Source organism: Gambusia affinis, linkage group LG10 (assembly GCF_019740435.1).
Source record: "Gambusia affinis linkage group LG10, SWU_Gaff_1.0, whole genome shotgun sequence".
NCBI lineage: Eukaryota > Metazoa > Chordata > Actinopteri > Cyprinodontiformes > Poeciliidae > Gambusia > Gambusia affinis.
Window position 1 is genome coordinate 24551360 of NC_057877.1, and position 14856 is coordinate 24566215.

At 37.4% G+C, this 14856-nt stretch overlaps 1 protein-coding gene across 3 annotated transcripts in view; it reads left to right on the forward strand.

Moving 5' to 3' along the window:
* pde4ba (phosphodiesterase 4B, cAMP-specific a) overlaps positions 1-14856 on the forward strand; it is a 145859-nt gene that overhangs the window by 28575 nt on the left and 102428 nt on the right. The window contains exon 1 of one of the 3 annotated variants that reach the window (XM_044129993.1): positions 4271-5181. The exons of the other annotated variants lie outside the window; for them this stretch is intronic. Coding sequence (XP_043985928.1) covers positions 4958-5181 — 224 coding nt within the window. The 5' untranslated portion in view covers positions 4271-4957. Of the gene's footprint in view, positions 1-4270; positions 5182-14856 lie in introns of those variants that run through there. 3 annotated transcript variants of the gene reach the window in all.

Here is a 14856-nt window from a genome sequence, read left to right on the forward strand (position 1 = left end):
ATCTGACACCAAGGAACCTGGCAGCTGTATACTCTGTATGCTAGTGAGGCATGGTGCTTATAAATTGTTTATTTTATATACTTGTTTTCAAAATAAGAGTATAGTTGCATTAGCATATAAATTTATCAGTGCAATGTTTGCCATCAACCAGTCAAACAAAAGTTTTCATGCTGTCAGAATGGCAGTAAAAATCTCACATCAGCAAACTACAATTGGAGCACCACAGTTTACACCAAGGCCCACGTCAGCAAAGCAGAAGCGCTGCGGCTATTTTTGTATTTCATTCAATTAAATATTTAGAACAAATGACTAAAGCCTGGTGGAAAAAATCTTGTCACTGTTTCTCACGTACTAAGGAGATTTATTAAACTGGTTTATGTCTAAAAGTAGGGGGAAGAGCAGAGATTTGTGACTTTGTGGCACAGACTGTAGGACTATTTCAGAGACTGTTGGTTTGCTGTTAACAATTCATCACAAGCAAAGGTATGCAGAATGCCATCTCTTAATGGACAAAAAGATGAACCTTGAAGCAGATTAGCTACAGCGTCAGAAGACCAGACCGGGTGCCTATCTGTGCTGCTTTGAACAGGAAACTGAAGCTATAATTCACAAAGACTCATCAAACGTGGATATTGAGACTGGAAAAATGCTGCCTGGTTCAGAGAGTCTTAAGTTCATTGGTGAAATTTTGGTAATCAACTTGAATTACTTCAGCCTGAACTGTTGATACTTTTCCAAGGATTTGGCTGCTGGTGGTGTAATTTATTATGGGTGTTTTTGCAGACTTTGGGTCCCTTGGCACCGACTGATCGTTTTTGTTCCAAACTACCTGAATATTGTTGCCCAGTATGCCCATGCCTCTGTAATCATAGAATGCTTATTTTTTGATAGCTATTCCCAGCAGGATAATGGACACATTTACAAAGCACAGATTATTTCCAACTGGTTTCTGGAACCTGAATAGGTTACCGTGGTCCCCACAGTCGCCACATCTTAACACAACAGAGGACCTTAGTGATGTGGTAAAATTGGAGCATTGCATCATGGATCTACAACTGTCAAATCTGCATCAACATGTGATGCTGTGCTGTCAAGATGGAAATAAATATTTAAAAAATATTGAGAGTACGTTCTTGAATCATTGTCATGAAGAACTAAGGCAGTTCTAAAGGCAAAAATACCTACTAAAATAGCTAGGGAGTGTACATGCACTTAAGTGTTTTGGCAAGAATAGACTACTTATTTTGTTTTTATATGTTCAGAAGTGGGTAGTAAAGGTTACATTTAATTGAGTAACTTGGGGAAAAATGTTCTTACAGGAGTAGTTTTACTGCACTGTATTTTTTACTTTTAATAATGTTATGAACTTTTGCTACTTTGGAATAGATGAGTTTGCATTAAAAAAATAAACTTCATAGATTGGAGTAATTAGGTTCTTAGATTCCTGGAAAGTATGAACTCATATACAAATCTGAGCATAATTACATCTTCTGCGTTTTAGTTTACATCATTTTTGTTTATTTTTCATTTATAACAAATATTTTATTTGAAAGGTCACATAAATGTTTGTGTTTACATTAAATTAAAAGCCTTTTGATGTGCCTTTCCACCCTGCGCACATAAAGAATATTACACCACCAGTGAAATTTCTCTGGAACATGTTCAGGTTGGTGTAAGGTTTGTGCTGTAGATTTCTGTATTTAGTTTATGTCAAGCATGTCCTGTTCCGATTCCAGAGGTCCTGGTTTGTGTCTGTGTTCTCCAGACTTAGTTTTTTTTTTTTTTTTTTTTTTAAAGAGAGAGATCAAAGTGTCCCTTTTGTGAAAAGCAGGCTTACATTTCTGCCCCTTTTTGTTAATTGTTGTTCAATATGTTCCTGTAAGTTACCTTTAACTTGACATTTTACAGTAGCAAATATTATTGAAAGGGTCAACTTTCTGAGTACCGAAGATTCAGTGATTGTTACAGGAGCTGTTGCACATTGTGGTGATTTAATCTCTTTACTGTTACCAGCATTTATCTTCTGTGATTCTTCCTTTCTTCTCTTGACATTAAAACAGTGAGAGCCAGTAAAAATGGCTTAGGATTTTGATTATATTATTATATTTTAAATGCTCTTTTCTTTAAATTAATTAACAAGTTTATAAACTCATCATCTCTGAGCAATACATGCTGGTTAAGAATGTTGTTTTACTTTGCCAGCACTGAAAAACGTCACCATGTCATGCGACATTAATAGGTTGCTGGAGCAACACTGCAGCAGCCAGATTACGTCAGACGCCACCGTTTCTGCTCTCTGGCTGCAAAAGCTAGGATTATTTTCTGTCTTGACACAACTCTGCTCTGATTGGCTAAAGGCTGCAGTGACACACATAGCATTTTTTGTTTTGTTCTTCTCGTGTCATTAAATTTATGCGTTGCCTGTTGTTGACTGTTGTCTCCCAATAATGACAATGATCAAACAAGTTTTACTTTCAACTGAAGAACTGCATTTCACCCTCATTGGAATGTGACTTGGTAATATTCTCCACATCAATAATTTTAATTTCTAGACTTTCTTGAGTTCCGGCACTAGAAAATCCTCTCTTTCTGCTGCTTCTTTTTGACACCTGGGTCAGAATCAGTCAGCCACATGCATTCAGTGGAAGAAAAGTACCTGTTTAATTATGTAAATATCATATCATAGAGAGTGAATTAATGTGAAGATCTCCATATTTTACAGTCCTCAAACAAGTTTCTTGTTAGATCTCAGCAACACCTGCATGCCTGAATTTTTTATTATTTGTGGCTCAAAAGAGGGAGAACGTGAGGAGAGGAAACGGCTACGTAGTCTTCTGCCACTTCACAATAATAGCATGGATATAATCATCTAACTACTTGCAGAATACTTAACAGTCTAACTAAAATGTCAACACAGATGTTGAACTTTATTCAACTGAAATGTCACGAAACAGCCATCTAAATTATATACCAAATTAGGACTTTGGAATATATCCAAAAAATATGTATTTTGAAGAGACTGAATGCACTGAACCGCATCTAAATTAGCAAAAATGAAAAATTAGCTCAACTAATGGTGCATTTCCAGATTAGCAGAAGTGTGCCCACCACTGTTTTTATCTAACATTGTTGGTTTGGTTCTTGTGAAATGAAACAGAAAGATAGGGCCGCACGCCGTGCATGTAAGAACCATGACTGGTCAAGGTGACACTTTGAGCAGAAGAAGAAAAACCGTTAACTGTACATGGCATTGTGGGAATTCTGAGCAAGTGTGAGACTATTTTGTTGCATTGATTAGTTTGTATTTTGTCAAGTGCAAGTTTCTCTTTTTTCCATGCTGGCTTTTTCCTTTTTAAAGGGTTGATAATTTGTTCTCTTACTCAAGTAAAGAGCCAAACAAAGTAAAATTAGAAATTATTGACTAATACTTAATAATTGACTGTATGCTTTTATGGCTCAAATTACTACCAGTATTATCTTCCTTTTTTTTTTTTTTCTTTTGGAAGACCATTTTGAAAGGGGTTCCTTGGCGAGCGTCTAGTGAGAAAGCTCTTGCAAGCTTCCATGGCTCGGATTCATCGGTGACTCACCACCAAAACAAATCAGTCCAATTGCAGACAAGCTAGTGCTCACATTTCCATCACTTGTCATGCTGCCATTCTGCCTCCTCTGATGTTCTTTTAGGATTTTTTTTCTCCCTCATCTTCATAGCCTTTCTACCTTGAGGGCATTACTCTTGTTTTTCTTTCTCTTCACCATTCTAAATAATCCAGTGTGTTCATACCACATCTTCTGTCTTTCTGCAGAAAGACAGAAGATGTGATGAGAGTGTTGTATGGTTTGATTGTTTACAACCAGACTAAAATAGGATACAAATTGCTTTTTATGATGTGATTAAATTTTTCTTCCTGCTGTGAAAGGGCTTCTAATTGGTGGCATAAATGCATTAACTAGAGTTTTCATTTTAATCAGCTGACCTTTGAGCTGTGTTTACTTACATTCTTCATAGTCAACCTCATTACGCTGTTCACTTCCAAATTGTCTTTCCTTCTTGGCTCATCCACTTCGCCAAAGGTCACCACATCATCACTACAAATGTACTGCAAATCCTAGATAAACAGAAAATAAATAATGAATCTGATAACCTGTTACCGGGGTTTGCCCGCTTGTCGTCACTGTGTTCGCTGGCCAATCCTCATCTGAGGGGGCGTGGCCTCTCCCTGCTGCGTGCCTGCTCTGGGTGTCTTGCGTATATTCTGAATGAAACAGAGAGGGAAGTATTTGCTTGCATGCTGCGTTCTGCTCCTCTCGCTGCTCTGACTGGGAGAGTGAAAGGGAAATCAGACTAGAGACTCAGCACTCTGTGCCACACCGGGAGTGCCTTTAGGAGAGTGAGAGAGAGAGGTGGGGGTTGTTTGCAGAAAGAGGAGGTCAGTCAAGCAGTGGTTGATGGAGGAGGCAGAGAGCAGTTTTCAGCCCTTTTGAATATTTCATAAGGGAGATCCTCCAACGTCAGGCTACCTGGATGGACTGAGAGAAAGAGTTGGTGCGAAGGTGTGCAGTTAACTGGCACCAGGACCAGGGGGGAAATGGGAGAGCGGCGTAGTTGAGAAGAGGATTTTTTTTTTCTCTGTGTGACCCTGCCGTAGAGCCTCACATAAAGAAAAGATCTGCAAGAAGACACTGGGGATGAACCAGAGAGAAAGACAGGGGGCTCAACTACTGGCTGGCCATTCTTGAAACCTGTGAAAAGCAGGATAAGGAAGGAGGATCCCATTTCTGGGTGAAAGTCTGTGTGAACAACTGCTTCAGTCTGTCTTGCAATCTTTCAACAGATTAAAACTTATCTGATTCTTCACTGAAAACGAGGAATCAACTTTACATGAAAGACAGGTTGGTCAGAATTTGACAGAGGAATTACAGTCTCCCAAACGGGAGCCAACTCCATCCTGCAAGTATGTCGTCCAACGAGCTGAGCGTGGAAATGGACTCATGCATTCGGACATTCAAGGAGCACATGCACCTGGAGCTGGAGCCCCCAAAGATGCCGGGCGTGGTGGGAGGCAAGAGAGGAGCAACGTCTCCCAAACTGTCCCCGAGAAGCTCCCCACGGCTCTTTCGTAAGCTGATGGTGAACAAGAGCATTCGACAGAGGCGGCGCTTCACCGTGGCTCACACCTGGTAAGGCCTTTGGGTGGTCAGTCAAAAGAAATAAGGAAGACAATTTAAGTGTGGATGAGAAGAAATGATAAAGCACACATTAATGTACTTGGGTGAAATTGTTGGAGAATGAGGAGACTGATAGAAAGGGTTGTAAGGAAGAGTCTCTAAACTTAGAAAAGGATGGAATAAACATGAACACTAGGATTCAGATAGAATTAATTTACGAATTAAGCATAATGGATAAAAACACACAAACAGAAATAATGGGAGGATATAAAACCTCCTGAGCTTCCTTTAAAATTAGGTTGAAAGATTGTCTGAGATGTAATGCGTTGTGATTTGTCTGTGAGTTATGGGATTACATAATGCAGTAAAGATGACATTCAGCAGAGTTTCCCCTCTGTACTACTACGTCTCTGCCTTATACCTCAATGCATTTTTTGATGAACTGATCAGACCTTGTTTTGGAAGAGTGCTAGGTGCATTACGCAACCCGGTGGTCCGTTTTCGTCCACAACCCCAGGGAGCAAATGAATGCCTATATGACTCAACACGAGCTACAATGACTGATACATTCAAGATCACCAGGAACATTAGGATTTTGATGTCAGACATTATTTAGATGGGATTCAAAGATGCTCTGATTCAGTTCAGATCTTCTTTATGGGCTGACCCCAAGGTATACCAAGGTTAATAGAAATTCTCTGAAAATTTCTAAAGTATAATCATATTTAATGGAAAAGCTACAGAAATGAATGGAGTGACTAGTTTTCTCTGGCTATAAGGACAGTAATGCAGCGCTGCAGCTCCCTCACCCATTAATTTAGATAAGTTAATGGATATTGTATCATGTTACAAAGTATTGGTTTGTTTGTGTAAAGTACTGGCATGACTGTAAAAAATGCTATATCTATTCTGTCCGCTGCTGGTCAGCGGATTTTTGGAAAGCTACTAACAAAGACAAATTGGTCTGTTTTGAAATATTTCCACTGACAAAACACACAGTGTCATGTCATAGAAACTAAAAGAGCACCACCCAGTAAAAGCACTGCATTTAGCAAGCATTTTTTTCTATGGATGAAAATCAAGATGACAAGGAAATGCCTTGGATGAATGGATTCTTTTGTGTGGCAATTTTTTAAAGCAAAAATAGGAATAATTATTCTTAACATAAGCTTCCGGATAATGAATTTCCTTTTTAAATAAAATTTGGGATTAAATATTATGATATCATGACATTGTTTTGTTTTTATTCCCGGGTGTAAAGGAATTGATCACTTTATACAGTATAAACTCCATATAACATTTTACATTTTACATTTCACCTTTCTTATTTTTTCTTCAAATCTACCTTTAAATCTAGCAGCATTGAGGGTTTATATTATGTAGTGAAAAGAAGCTTGCTATGTTTTTTTTAGTTTGCGGATTATTCTAAGTAGGAAACTGGCTTTAAATGAGTATTAAGAAAGCTCAAGGTGACTCCTTTTATTTAAACTGAGTCATTTTAGATGCTTCCTGATGCTGGTGAAGATAAAACACATCACTCTGAAAAGACAGGATAATGGAAAATCCATACACATGAATAGTTTTTTTTCTGACTTGCAGTGCAATGTGAATGATAAAGCGGATGTATCATGACTTTTGTGCAATGAAATAAAAACAATCTTATTGTGGGAAATAGGGTCAGGAAATTAATCCAGATTTTAATCCGCTCCTTTGTTTTGCCTAGAAAGAAGGTGGCTCAGTGATGGGAAGGAAAAACTAAAATACGTTTGTTTCTATTCGTGTATTCTTGCAGCCACGAGTTGAGAGAAATCCTATATTCTCAACCATACGTGTGGTCATGCCAGTGATTTGAACCACACATATTTGTCATATGATTCTTGTTTATTCCTACTTCTTTTCTAGCAGCCACCTCCATTTGTGTCTTCCTTTTTCATTGTATAGGCTACGGCTGATCCGTCAGAGTGTGGTGGGGTTTGGGTGGGTACGAGGGAGAAAAAGAGGATGGAAAAACAAGGATAATGGTTTTATTTAGGAATCATTAAAATGTTCTTTTCTTTGTTTGTTCTCATAAATCAGCCACATATAGGCTCAATCCAGGGACCAGACAAAGGCCTATTACACCCATTACTGCCATTAAACACCAGGCGAGCCCATTACCAGCCAAGTTCATGATAAATTATCCTTGAGCGAGACTCTCAGGTCTCTTTGCTCACTTAGTCTGATGCTCTGGCATGAAGCTAAAATTAGAAATATTGGAAAATAAAAGCAAGTTGGACTCATAAGAAACACAAGTAGGAAGAGAGTAAGCTAAAACAAACAAACAAACATAAAAAGATAATTGATGTGGACAGCCAAGAGAAGTTTAAAAAAAAAAAAACTTCATTTAATGCTTGTTGTTCACCCATTGTTGATGCAGCCACATTTCAGACATAATAAAATGAGCAGCTGAATTACAAGCCACAAAAAAATGTGCACAAGTATGGGTTGTTATTATTCATTAGCCTGTAAAGAAAACAAAATGCCCCACCTGAAAATCACTGAGTATTACAGGCTGTGAACTCTGTCTGACCTTCTTGTCTGCCCACCTGTTCCAGACCTTAAAGAGATCATAAAAAATATGAATTACTGAAAGTCTCATAACCTTTCTACTGTTGAATGAATAAAATGAAAAGGTATTACATAAACATGCTTCTGTATATTGTTTGAGTTATCACTGCATTAATTATTATAGAATAAACAAACAAAGGAACTACTATTTATAGTTTAGTGTGCTCCTTTCGAAGAATAACCTTGAAGAACAACTCAGAAATGAATCACTATAATTAATGTGAGGATACCCGAGCATGTGAAATAGTTTGGCAGCTGTCACAAAACTCCCTAAATCTTTAGCTTTCAGTTTGAAACACCCCACTTATGATGCATAAGGAAGATTTTTGCTTTCCCCCTGTCCTCTATCTGCCCAATACCAACCACCACTCAGCAACTAGCTCTAGAATAATATTATCTGAACAGTCATAATATTGATTTTGTCTCTACAGATGCCCAAAACTAAAGTAGTTAGCACTTGACCACAATTTAACTGTTTACTGGCTTGTAAGCTGAAAATGATGCTTCAAAATGATTTGTTTGTAAATCTGCTGTTTGTATATTTGTTTCCTTTATCCATTCTGCTGTCTTAATAGTGATTTGTTGAGTGTGGTCTGATAATTTTGATTATTATAAAGAATTGTTGATAACATCACATTGTGACTAACCGGCTCTGCTGTGGACAAGTGTCTCATGCCCTCCTGACCTGTGAGCTCTCAGACAACGGGTCTTCTGTTAAGACAGCTCAGCTTTGCCCGAATCCTTTCTTTTGTGCTTTCTTTGTTCTGCTCAGACTCTCTTCTAAACCTCTCGCTTTCCATCTGGTCTTTCTTTATCTAACTTTGGTGCTGCCTTGTCCTGTTTTCTTGCTGTCTCTACATGCCTCCTTGTGTAATTTGTGGGCACTTCTTTCCTTTTCCTGTCTGCCATTCTGTCGTTTTCCCGTTTTGTACTCCATGACACCACATGATGTAAATGTTTGATGGTTGGCCGAGGGGTACGTTGGCCTCTTTTCCAAATCACACAAAAAGTGCATTAAGGAGGGAGGGAGAGAGAGAGACGGCAAGAAGGTATGAAATAAGAGAACGGAACAGGATGGAAATATATGAACAAACATAACAATAAGCTTCACTGCTCATGAAAACTGTTCTGACAAGATTAGCAAGTATATTTTTTAGTCTTCAAGTCGTTTTCTCTTTTAAACCTTTAACCAGATTCTTCAAGGCAGTGCATGACTTACATTATACAGATTTTATCTGAAGAAGAAGAAAGAGTGTTTATGCGGAGCCTTTCCTCCTTCTGAGTGATGACCATCAGATGCTTTTAGTGGAGTGAAGAGGCTTTTGAGCGAACATCATAGACTTATAAACAAGAAGAGGTAAGAAAATGTCAGATGTTGTTTGTGCATATGTAAAAAGACAGACACATAAACAGAAAAACAGACTTCATTTACCGCAGCGGTTTCAGGCTTGGCTCTACATAGAGGGCTATTTACCTCAGCTTAAATGTCAGTCTAAATATCCATCTTTCATCATCATTCCATCCAGCGCTCCATCTGCTATTGATTTGTTTCTTTCTCTTCTGGCCTCCGTGACTCATCTAAAATCATCTCTGCACAAGCGTCAGGGAAAGATTGACGTGAATATTGTTGCCTCTGCTGCCAGTGTGTTTCTGCCAACTGCTCACTTGAGTAAGAATGAGACAGATGGAGAGACGAAACAAAGAGCACTCGATTGCAGAGCAAATTGCTCTAAAATTAAATTAAAATATTAAATTATTAAAGCTTATTATTGAATTCTGCTAAAAATCTGGCCTCTACCTTAACAAACTAGTAAGACCACTTATCTGTTAAGTTCTGAATAGTAGTTTGTGCTCACAATTTCAGTATTTTGTCATTTTGAGAATTTTTTTCTACCATGTAACATTTCACCTCCAGTTATTTGGTGTACATTGCCTGATTTAGATTTTAAGTGCAAAGGTTTGCAGCTTTGACATATGCCCCATCCATAGTACATAGTACTCCATTGCATACTATTTTACACACATATATATATATATATATATTGGTATTTATTTTCCTGACCCTTTCTGGTACTCCATTAATACTCAAAAGAAGATTCCAGTATGGCTAGAGCAGATGGAGGCCAAAGATCCTCTAGAAATCTGACAACTTTTACTTGTTAGGAATAGTGCTTGGTGGAGGAAGCATTAGCCTTTTGGTCCTCTAATGTCCAGCAGTCCACACACCATGGACCAAGCAGTGTTCATCATCAACATCTCCAAGCAGAACAAAACTAACCTCTCTAAGTGAAGTCTGCTAACTTTACGATGAAAACATACAAGCTAAGATCTGCTTGGTGTTTTCTAACATGGGCAGAACTTTTTATAAATGTTATGATTTACAAAGCCCATCCACTTAGAGGAATGATATGATCGGTTGATGGTCCCTTATTAGTAATATTTACGCTTGATAAAAACCACTCGAACAGAAAGAGGATCTCTCATTAGAGACTGAAGAGTGATGGAGTAGGGAATAATTACATTTTAATCTGAGTAAACAGAGTTCAAATAAGGGTGAATTTCTATGAGGCTGTGTATGTTCATACTCACTGACGTGATGCACTAAACATTACACTTGCAGCACAGCAAAGCACAACTATCTCTCTTAGAGATTGTTGTGTTTTGCTGGATTTCTTTTTCTTTAGCCCTGGTTGTGACCCTAGATCCTCTTTATTGGACTCCTCTGGCTGGGTAATGGAGCATACACCTCTGGGATCTCTGCGCTGCAGAGTACCTCATATCTTCCAATAAAATATGTATTGAATTTTGATTGCAATTTTATTGTTTTTGCTATTATGAGGCTTTTGATTTTAATAACTTCTTAAAAAGAGTAACAATTTCAGCAGTTCTGGTCAATACAGTTTACTGTGTTTGACTAGTCTATTTTTTTTTACCCAATAAAAATATTAAATCCAGACACTTAATTCAGAAACCCAGGCTGAAACCAGCTTTTATGTGATTCTTATCAAGTAATTACATTGATCTTGCAATCCTATTTCTAACGTGCATGGTGGTTCATCCTAACTGTTGTCTGTTTTTAAGGAGAATGCTTTCCTGAAATGTAGCAACACAGATAGATTGCCTGAGTAAAATATTAATTTATGGACTTATATTAACCCAGATACATTTAATTTGCCACTTACTCATTAGCCCACTTAACTCCAACTATCAAATCATGTGAAGCATAGCCAAATCAACTTTCCCAAATAACTTCAGGAGTGTCAATTACAAAAACACAGCCTGTGCTGTGTTAAAATCAAAATCCGGGCTCATAAGTGTTTTGCAGTGTTTCCTCACAATAACATCTTGACATGAAACACAAACATTTATCTGTGCTTGCATACTTGCATTGAAAAGTCATTTTCTAAACATTACACGTCTTTGTATTAATAAAAGTAGATACAAATCTCCATTTCAAATCTACATATGTTGGCTGTCTGATTTTGGTGAAAGTACTATTGAACCCGTTTTCCTAAAGTCAAACAGAAAATAAATTTGAAAACTGTAAGAAGCAAAAGGATGGAATTCAATTTGAAGTTATGATAGTTTGTAATTTGAAAAATATTTCACCTATTTTTTCTCGTCAATTGAGAAAAAAAAAATTTGATAAAAAAAAAAATCAAAACTATTGTACTAGTACTTTAAATTTGTGCTGTCATCTACATTTGTCCTGCCTATCACCAGGTGTTGTGATTGGTTTTTTTGCCTGGTAAGAGTGAAGCAGGCACTCCAGTCCTTTTTGAGTCAAAGATGTATTGGATGATGTTGGTGGTGATTCAGAGGTCTAGAAACAGCCTTCCTCCTGTTCTCTCTCCTCCTCCTTCTCCTCCTTATTTGCTCATGCTGCATGACTCGGTTCAGCACCCCTCATCTCTCTCTTGCCTCCCTGAACCAAGCAAACCAACCAAGCAGAAAGTTAACTATTCCAGATGGGTGACGGAGGATGACCATTCAGGGTTGCGCGTGTGTGCATGTGTGAGTGTCCCTGTTCATGTTAACATCTTTGTATGCTATAATCCTGGTATGGACTGGGGTCCACAAGATGAATATTTGTAACACATGAGTAATGGGTTTCTCAAATTACAATAAAACATAATTTATTAGTTCTGAGATTGCACATTTTCATTTTGCATCAGTGCAGCAGAAAATACATTAGGCTGTCCCATTAATGATCCCATGCTTCACACTGACGTCATGTGTTGGAGACTTTTCATTTAACTCTGTTAACATCATAATGTCGTTAGTTCTCAACATTAAGATAATAAAAAATGTAAGAATTTCTTGTTGATATCTTTATAATGCCTGCCACCAATCTCCAACAACAATAATAAAAAGATGTTATATATTTTTTTCCTGGTTTGAAAGATTTATTTCAACAAAATTATTTAGCCAGTTTCTGGAAAACATGTGACTGTGCTGGCTTTCAGGAAACGCATAAAACCCCATTTGTCTTCGTTGCATTCCATTTTTATTAAATGTTTTCCTCATTTTTTGCTTCAATTACTTTTTCCACATCTAGTTTGCTATTTGGCCTGTGTTGAAGTGGCATTTCTGATAATGGATGTAATATAATAATTTAAAATATACACACGTAAGTTTGACATTGTCAGATTTCAACTATATTTTCAGCTGAGATCAAGCCAGTGCTACTGCATTATATCATAGTTTTTTAATTCCTTTTTTTTTTTCCTAATTTCTGCCGTTAAAATTGCTTTTTGGTACATTTTAGAAGAAACAAAATTCCTTCTGCAACTTAGAAGAAACACAGGAGACAACACACAAGAAGATATGTCAAAACTAATGAGTAGTTTGTTGACATTTTAGTTAAGAGAAAACATTTGTGTGTTGTCTAAAAGGTGCATTTATCTTTTTCATTGACTGACTATTTGAAAAACTACAACTATAACTTTTTCCATTGCAGTATTACTTCTGCAAGTGTCTGAGCTGTCATGAACATGCTAGACATCCATTTCTTTTGAAGCTATTGCTAAAGATGGTGGTGTCTTTTTCTTTGTGCGTGGAAGTGCCAAAGTTGAGTATTCTTTTTCAGACAGAGAAGCACGTTCATTAATAACAGCTGCTCTAAAGCTCCATTTGGGCAGTCTGAAGTAAGCAGAATACAAGAGCCCATTTCCTTTCTGCTTCGTCACCTCTGTCGGCTATAAGTAAGGAGCAACCATTATTCAACACTTGATTGCTGCCTATCGCGCTGACTGAAAGGAACGATGGCAGCATCCTATTTTTTTCTGCTCAGCAGGCAACGATGTGCAGCCATGCAGAACGGGAGGCAGAGACACATTAGGATTTGAACATGGGCTATTGGAATTTCGAGAACTAAAATTATTCAGAAATGAGTTCATTTTTTGAGCATGAATTAAGAAGCAATGGAGATTTGAATTCACTTGAACTTGGGAAAAAAGTTTCTGTCTTGACTCTGCTCTGAAGTTTCACTCACCAGGATTAACCTCATGAAACAATAATTGTACTGGACTTGAACGTCTTACACTGGGCAAGCCCAAAATGACACAAAGTCCTGAAACATAATGTATGACTTGTCGCCGCACCACAATCATGTCCGACAGAAGCAACTACAGTTTCCATAAGCTGCGTAAAATACTCATATATTACCCTTAATTTGTCTCATTTTAAATGTGCTACACCTGTGAGCATATGTATTAGGAATGTGTAGCTCCCTTACTTTAAGAAAAAAATGATTTGTAGAAGTACTGGGCTTTGGAATGAGCACTTGATGAAGGGTTGATGGTCTTAGACTGTTTCTGTTCACATTTTTTATATCTACACTGTAATTCACTGACATTTGAAATATTCTTGACCTGAGTGAAGGGAAGTGCTTGTTGTTTTTAACGGTCTGTATAGTATATGTTTTGTGAATCTTCTGACCAGGATTAATTAAACTAAGCTGCAGTCAGTAGGGAATGGGTTTTGTCCTGTATTTTCAAGTTGTCTTTATTGCAGCATCAGCTTGTCCACAATTGAGATGAAAACGTAGGGAGGATTGATTTGTTGTAGTCTACAACACCCCCTGCAGCATCCACAGCTGAGATGTACCAGAAAGATGAGTAAAGATAAGCGTGGGCTAATTCATGTGTTGGCGAAAAGTGAGCACAAAGCTTACGGCAACGTAAACTGTGCTGTGAATGTTTTTGTGACGCCTGCATCCTGGCAGACATCAAGCTGCAGCTGCAGGTGAACAACACTCCACTGATGAGAGCAAAAAGAGAGCAAGATGTACATCTAAGTTCTTCTTAGTCTCGCCCAGGATGTCCTGAGGCTGACAAAACCTCAGCCTTTTATTCTGATGAATTATGAGATTTAATGTGTGCAATGTTTCATATATGTTCCACAACATTTATGCTTAGGATTGCTTCTATAAATGGCTTACATTACCCATGAGAATACAATAAACTTAACATGCTATGTTATTATAAACTCATTTGGAATGTAGCATTTTAAAATAATAATGGAAAATAGGCAAAGCTGTGAAACTGGAAAATCTAATGTAGTGGTTCCCAAACTTTCTGGCTTCTCACTCACAAAATAAAAATGCAAGACTCTTGCTTTAGCATACAAGCATTTTTACTGAGTCATATTATAAGTAACACAATAATGTTGTTTTAGTTTATGTTTAAGTTTTGTTTTTCTTTATTTCAATGTTGGGATTTAGGATAATTTCTGAAGAACATCTCATGATTCCAGATGTACAACTTTGGGAACTGCTAATCTCATGAACTCATCTTAAATTGATTATTGAAACAATGACAGAAATGTAGAAGCTCTACTTTATTTAAAATGTAAAATCTATGACTAAAAATACTTTGGCCAAAACATGTGCTCACATTAAGCTGTAGGTCATTTCTCCTTTTTGACCATTTCCAGAGCCATTTTGGATCAGCACTTTGAGCTGCCATAAATAAAATGAACTATGATGTAAGCAAAACTGGCCTCCAGAAAATTTCAATCATCAGAATGGAAATCATTGAGCTCATTCATTTATTAATGAGGTTTACTCCTCCTCAAAAT